Here is a 6,464-nt window from a genome sequence, read left to right on the forward strand (position 1 = left end):
AATCTGTTAGCAAATCCTCAAATTGAACCTCCAAAACATTTCCAGGATCTAACCACCTCCCTTTCTACTGCTGCTGTGCTACCTGGTCCAAGATGCCATGGCTAGTGTCATGATTATTGCCACAGCCTCCTAACTGGCCTCCCTGCATCCACCATCACCTCCCCATCAGTCTGTTCTCAATGCAGCATGAAAATGTTAATCAGATCATGCCAGTCCCCTGTTCAAAGCCTTCCAGTGGCCTAAGGCACTCAGACAGATGAAGGCCATGTAATGGTTACAGAGCCTTCACACAGCCCTGCTCCCTGTGCTCTGACATTCTTCTTCCAACCCCCACCCCCTTTTTCCTCTGATCTGTGTACACTGGCTCCCTTGCCATAACTCAAACATGGCAGGTGTTCCTGCTTCAGGGCCTTGCCAAGTCTCTCCTCTTGGCCTAGAATGCTCACCCCCCCCCCCCCCCCCCGCCCATGGGCCCTCATGGATCATTCCTTCGTCTCCTTCAGATCTTTACTCAAATGTCACCGTTTCATTAATGGCATCCCTAACCACACTATTTAAAAATTTAAGCATCCTCCCTCCCACCCCGCTCTCTTAAGGTTTCTAGCACTTCCTTCAATTTATCTCTAGCACTTGTCTTCACACACACACACACACACACACACACACACACACACACACAATTTGTTTATAGTCAATTTCAAGCTAGTATGTGAAGAACATGAGAGTGGAAATGTTTGTCTGCTTTGTTGATTGGTATATATCCCCAGGGTCAAGGACAATGCCTAGTAAGAACTTAGTTAATAGTTGTGGAATGAATAAATGATTCACTAAGTGGAAGAATAAATATTCAGTTCAATAAAGTACTTAAGCCATATAATGTATTTAATGGTTCTTTCCATTTTTAAAAATATATATATATATTTTTTTATTGATTTCAGAGAGGAGTGGAGAGGGAGAGAGAGAGAGAGAAACATTAATGATGAGAGAAAATCATTGATGGGCTGCCTCCTGCACGGCCCCTACTGGGGATCGAGCCCACAATGGGGGCATGTACCCTTGACTGGAATCGAACCTGGGACCCTTCAGTCCGTAGGCCAATGCTCTATCCACTCAAACCAGGTAGGGCAGTTCTTTCCATTTTTAATCCAAATACATAGTCTCCCCCAAATAAGTTACATCATCTGTTCCTAAACAAGATTAACTGCCCTTTCTTCCTTTCTTAAAAAAAAATTCACTCAATCAAGAGCACAAAGATTATAATAGGCAGGCTGTACATCAAAACAGTTATTAAAACAGAATTTACCACCCTAACTGGTTTGGCTCACTGGATAGAGTGTTGGCCTGGGGACTGAAGGGTCCCAGGTTCAATTCCAGTCAAGGGCATGTACCTTGGTTGCAGGCACATCCCCAGTAGGGGGTGTGCAGGAGGCAGCTTATCAATGCTTCTCTCTCATCGATGTTTCTAACTCTCTATCCCTCTCCCTTCCTCAAAATATATTAAAAAAAAAAACAAACAAACAAAATAACAGAATTTACCAATAGTCCACAAATCAAAACTAAAGAAGTAATTCAAACCTTGAGAAGTAATACATGCCTAGTTGCTCATTCATTTATAAGATTTTTCCTTTCCAGAGAGAGGTTAAAGAAACAAATATGACTTAGAGGGAAGAAAAAAAATCAACAAATGTGTTCACTTAATTGTATGATTTTTAAAAATAAACTACACAAATGAGGGAGAAATTGGACCCTTCAGATAGGAAGACCTTGTGTTATTTAATAAAGAGCACTTTCTATGCACTTGAATGTATTTCAAGGGGAAAAAAATGTCAGTACTTGGAAAATTCCAGAAACTTCTTCCCCTCAAATGACAAGTTCACAATTTAGTTTATTTATATAAAAAATATAGTTTATTTCACATGAAAATATACAGAGGAAGTCAAGTATGAGGCCGAGGACCCAAGTTCTTTCCTCAGAATGCGTGCATTCTGGGAAGCTTTTCTGCCCACTTCCCACAGCAGTGAAGGTGTCCGTGAGCTCCCCTGATGGGAAGAGGCCTTACAGAGACTCATCTGCTGAGCCCTTGACTATCCCTCAGGCATCTCGGAGGCGGGGCTGGGGGCAAGGTGAAGAGGACTCAATAGTATGATGCAGGTAAGTTGGTAGTGGCAGCGCCCATTACCAAAGGAGTACAACTTTACCAAAAGCAGTCACTATAAATAGAAAATTCACTGTCAGACACAGTGATAACTACGTCAGAGTACATGGTTACAGGGAACGTTGATAATGAGAGAAACACTTGATTGAGTCATAATAAGAAATGAAGAAACAATATCATGACATATCAATGGGAACATCATTCAAATTACACAAGTTAATTTGTATTTAAATCATTTTTCCAAAGCGTATTGTATGCAGAAGATCAACTATTCTATATAGAAGATATGCCTCTTTTTCTGTAGTCTCCCCGGTCCATCACAGAAGAGTATTACCAATAGCCAATAGCCTTCCATAATGCTATGACAATTATCTCTGGAGCCTCAGAGATCATTGTTTCACTGGGTAACATTTACAGGGAGTGGAGGCAAATAAACACACACAAAATTGTCTCCCCACAAGGAAATGTATAAGCCAAAGAACCACAAATAGTGACTCTTCCATTCACATACTTAAGAGTTTTCACTCAAAAGCCCTAAATGTGAAATAATCCGATTTCCTGGTTTAGCTAAACAGTCCTTGTTTATTTTTGTTTCCCCACATAATTGTAATAGTACAGCCACCCTCCCTCCTGTAAAATGTTCCAGTTTGGACAATAAATTATATGGTGGCCTTACCTAAACTAGCTATTATCTTTGTTATGGAACGTTAAGCTTTGGCTGTGAAGCCGGCTAAATTAGGGTTGTAATTTTCCCATAAAGATATGGTGGTCAGATTGGTTAAATCACTCTGCCTTTTCCCATACAGAAGAGTCACAAATCCGGCAATGTAAACAACATGAGGAGGGTTTTCAACAATGAAAGCATCAGCTCTGTACCTCTATATTTTTTTGAATATGTTGTTTATACAGCCTGCCATGATCATTTTGGAATAATGGGGAGTCTCTGGCCAGCCACAAGGGATTTTAAATGCCACCAATAGTAATGAAAACAAGTGTAAGACTTTTGTCTGATTTCTGGCTTCCCAAACAGAAAGCGGAGGTAGAGGTTTGAATTAGGAGCTATTTATTTTTAAGTTAATCGTACACAAGAAGGCCCTATTTCCATCAAACTCCCCCTTCCCACTACCAAGCCTAGAATTATTAGGAATGGCATCTCCACAGAATGAAAAAGCTGGACACCAAGCATTCAACTAAAGTCCAGGGTCCCCTGTCACACTTCCCTCCCTGGCTCTCCCAAATAACTAGTTCTTCTGCTCACTCTGTGAGAAAGTCAGTGGAGGGGCTACTGGGAGTGGGGTGAGCTAAGTCAGTGTTCATCCGGGATAGCAATTTGCAAGGCAACAGATCTACTTACCCACACTCCAATAGCAGCCCCCTAACCCTGTGGGATGCCGTGGATTCCAGAGACCTGGTCTCCCACCCCACACTGTCCCAGCACATTCTGGGCATGTTTGCACATGTTCTTGCCCCACATTTCAGTCTGAGGTAGCAGTTCTCTCAGTGTATCTCAGAGTACAGTCTGTTGATGGCCTTATACCGTAAGTATTCTTCTAAGCACTGAAGAACATTATCATCCACCTTTGGGTCGAACTTGTTGGCCAACAGGTGATGGTTCTGAAGAATCCAGTGAAGGTCCCCAATGCCATAAATACAGATAGACCGCTGATGGGTTCCAGAGCAAGGCGCATATGGTGCCCCCAAGCTGATGTCTCCTTCATGGCCCTGCCATTTTACCAGCCTGGCAATGGCAGCCATGTCTGACATGTGAAACTTGGGGTGGTAGGGAACAGAGCCAGGCATCCATGGGGCACGCTGAAGCGTGGCCCAGAGGTGTTCGTCGGGGCTATAGGTATCTTTCACCCACTCAATCAGTTGCCGGGCTTTGGGGTTCTCAAAGACCTGCTGGACAAAGCCTCGAGAAGCCACAATGTAAGCATTCCCTATGAACATAGGTAAATTATTAGGGGGAGGGTCCTTCTTCTTGTTAGTTACGTGTATTGTGTCTGTTACCTCATAGTGATATTGCCAGCGAGATCTTTTGTACTCAGTAGGTATCTCGGACTCCATACTGTTCTTCCCATTCAACATCTTGAGGGCCAGGACCATCTCGGCATTGGTCTTTATGGGAAAGTCTGTCCCGCATGTATTCAGCAAGTATTTCCAGGGCACTGAGCTCTGGAGCAAGTCTTCCATACAGTTCAGGTCCGCCTGCACCCTGGACCAGGAGGCATAAACCACCCGAACCAACTTACTGGCTATAAAGACATTTGGGAAGCATGAAATAATTGCCCTGACTGCCTCTTTGAAAGTGTCTGGGGACTTCTGATCCACGTGGACACAATATATGTTCTGAGGGGCATACACAGCTCTCAGCAGCCTTTCAAAGTTTTCAATCTTCTCATGGACCACCATAGAGTATGCAATAGGGAAGTCTAACTCCTCTTTGCTGAGTGGGTACTGTATGAACTTCCTTTTGGCCTTAAAGTACTCACAGTCTCTGGTCATGTTGATGTAGTCAGTGTCTGTGAAAGGCTCCCGCTTCTTCTTGACCTCCAGCCTGTCCAGGAGAGCCTCAATCACTGCTTCCTTGTCCCCTTGGATGATTCTAGAACAGTTGATGGATCTCCTTGCTGTCAACTGCAGGGACTTGTACAAGATGTCCCTACAGTGCTTGGACTCCAGATCCAAGGACTCAAAGTCGCATTTCAATCTGAGAGAGAATCTCAGAGCAACAATGGCCAGCAGCAAATAGCAGCCCAGGGCCCACAGGTAATGCTGCCTGCAGAGTTTCTTCCACCAAATCATCTTCATGGCCTGGGAGATCAATAGAGTTTGAGCCCAGGGAAGAAAGAGGAGGTTGGAATCCTTGGACAGAACAAAATGCCTTCGATTACAAACTAACCCTGAATGTGTTCCCAGAAACAACAACTCCAACTCCAAAGTGGTGGCAAAATATATTTTTTCTCTAGGCAAATATCCTCAGTCAAGACCTGCCTAGGAACTTCTTACCCTTGGGTTGCTGAAGGAGGTCTATAACCTGACCCTACAAACTAGCTGCTCATGCTACAGTCAGGACCTAGCTCCACCTCTACCCCAGGAGAAAGGGAAATGGAACTGAAGACCTGCTGATGTAGAGGTGGAATTAGTAAGAGGAAGTCCCTACCCTTTGTTCCTCATTCTTCCCTCCGCCCCTTACAACCCTGTTTCTAGCATAGCTCTTATTGGGACCTAGGATTTCTGATAGGTCTAGAGAGAAAAATCCATGAAGTTCAGACTCTCAGTATCAGTTGTAAAAATTCAAAATGTAATATCTAACCACCCTTTTATAAAAATATTCCTTCACCCTGGCCAAGTAGCTCAGTTGGTTAATGCATTTAATCATTCATATAGATAACACTTAATCTATCCAAATTTAAAATATATTTACACACAGACACCCACAAAGCTATGCATATATAATATTTAATGAGTGCTTTCTATATGCCAGAAATATTTCTTTACATTGTCCCATTTAATCTTCATAACATACCTAAAATGAAGTATTCTTAGGCCTTTTCTAGATAGGAAAAAGACGCTAAATAACTTGCAAATATCACATATTAAGAAGCAAATCTGGAACTCCCTCACTTTCTCCCCTCCCCCCCCTTTTTTTGTCTATAAGTTTAATACTTATTCCTCCAAACCACAGCTACCTTTCAAAAACAATACAGGGTACTGAGTACCATTCAAAGAAAACCAGATACTATAGATAAATCCCTAAATGGAGAGAATGAAAAACAAAATGTGATACATCCAGCAATGATTGTTTTTCCCCTTTTGCATCCTCTTTCTAAGCATAAGATTTGTATCCTCTTCAGTAATAATTTTTTGGGAATCTAAGAGGAAAACATGATGAAAGATTAAGAAAATTCTCACCTTTAATAGCTTCTTTCTTACTTAGGGTAGATCTCTTGCCACTGTTTGTTTCTGTTTCCCAGGGAAGATTGGTTGGGTTCCATGGAGGCAAATGTGAACACCATATCCCTTGGTCTTCTTTTAACTCCTCCAAAATATACTTTCTGATATTCACAGGGCATCCAAGAAACTGTCTCCGGCTCCTTAATTTCTGCAGAGTAGAGAGCAGCAAGTGGCTTCATCACTCACCTTTCAGTTTCCTGCTCTCAGATAAGAGAGCAAGCTCAGATATGTCATTCAGGAGCATAGCCACCAGTCATTCAGGGAGGTGAGTAAGGCAGGGAAAAATGCTGTCACTATCTGAGAAGGCAAGCAACTATTTCAACCAGGACAGCCCAGTTTATATCCAGGCTCT

The 6,464-nt window shown here is 42.6% G+C and overlaps 1 protein-coding gene across 2 annotated transcripts; it reads right to left on the bottom strand.

The window, feature by feature from the left end:
- Positions 1-1,933: 1,933 nt before the first annotated feature.
- On the bottom strand, positions 1,934-6,253 carry GCNT3 (glucosaminyl (N-acetyl) transferase 3, mucin type). Of its 2 annotated transcripts, none has more exons than XR_002826702.1 (2): positions 6,071-6,253; positions 1,934-2,210 (listed from the first exon to the last, which is right to left on the bottom strand). XR_002826702.1 is itself a non-coding variant. In XM_014446951.2 (2 exons), exon 2 carries the CDS (start codon positions 4,964-4,966, stop codon positions 3,653-3,655), a length of 1,314 nt encoding a protein of 437 aa, XP_014302437.1. In that variant the 5' UTR covers positions 4,967-5,020; positions 6,071-6,253; the 3' UTR covers positions 2,458-3,652. The 2 variants fall into 2 exon arrangements, 1 of the variants encoding a protein (XP_014302437.1); XM_014446951.2 differs by lacking the exon at positions 1,934-2,210 and adding an exon at positions 2,458-5,020.
- Positions 6,254-6,464: the final 211 nt, after the last annotated feature.

The sequence above is a fragment of the Myotis lucifugus genome, unplaced genomic scaffold, assembly GCF_000147115.1.
Source record: "Myotis lucifugus unplaced genomic scaffold, Myoluc2.0 scaffold_588, whole genome shotgun sequence".
NCBI lineage: Eukaryota > Metazoa > Chordata > Mammalia > Chiroptera > Vespertilionidae > Myotis > Myotis lucifugus.

What these genes read in the sequence shown, in the direction of transcription:
- GCNT3 (XM_014446951.2), bottom strand. Translation starts at nt 4,966, where the DNA reads ATGAAGATGATTTGGTGGAAGAAACTCTGCAGGCAGCATTACCTGTGG.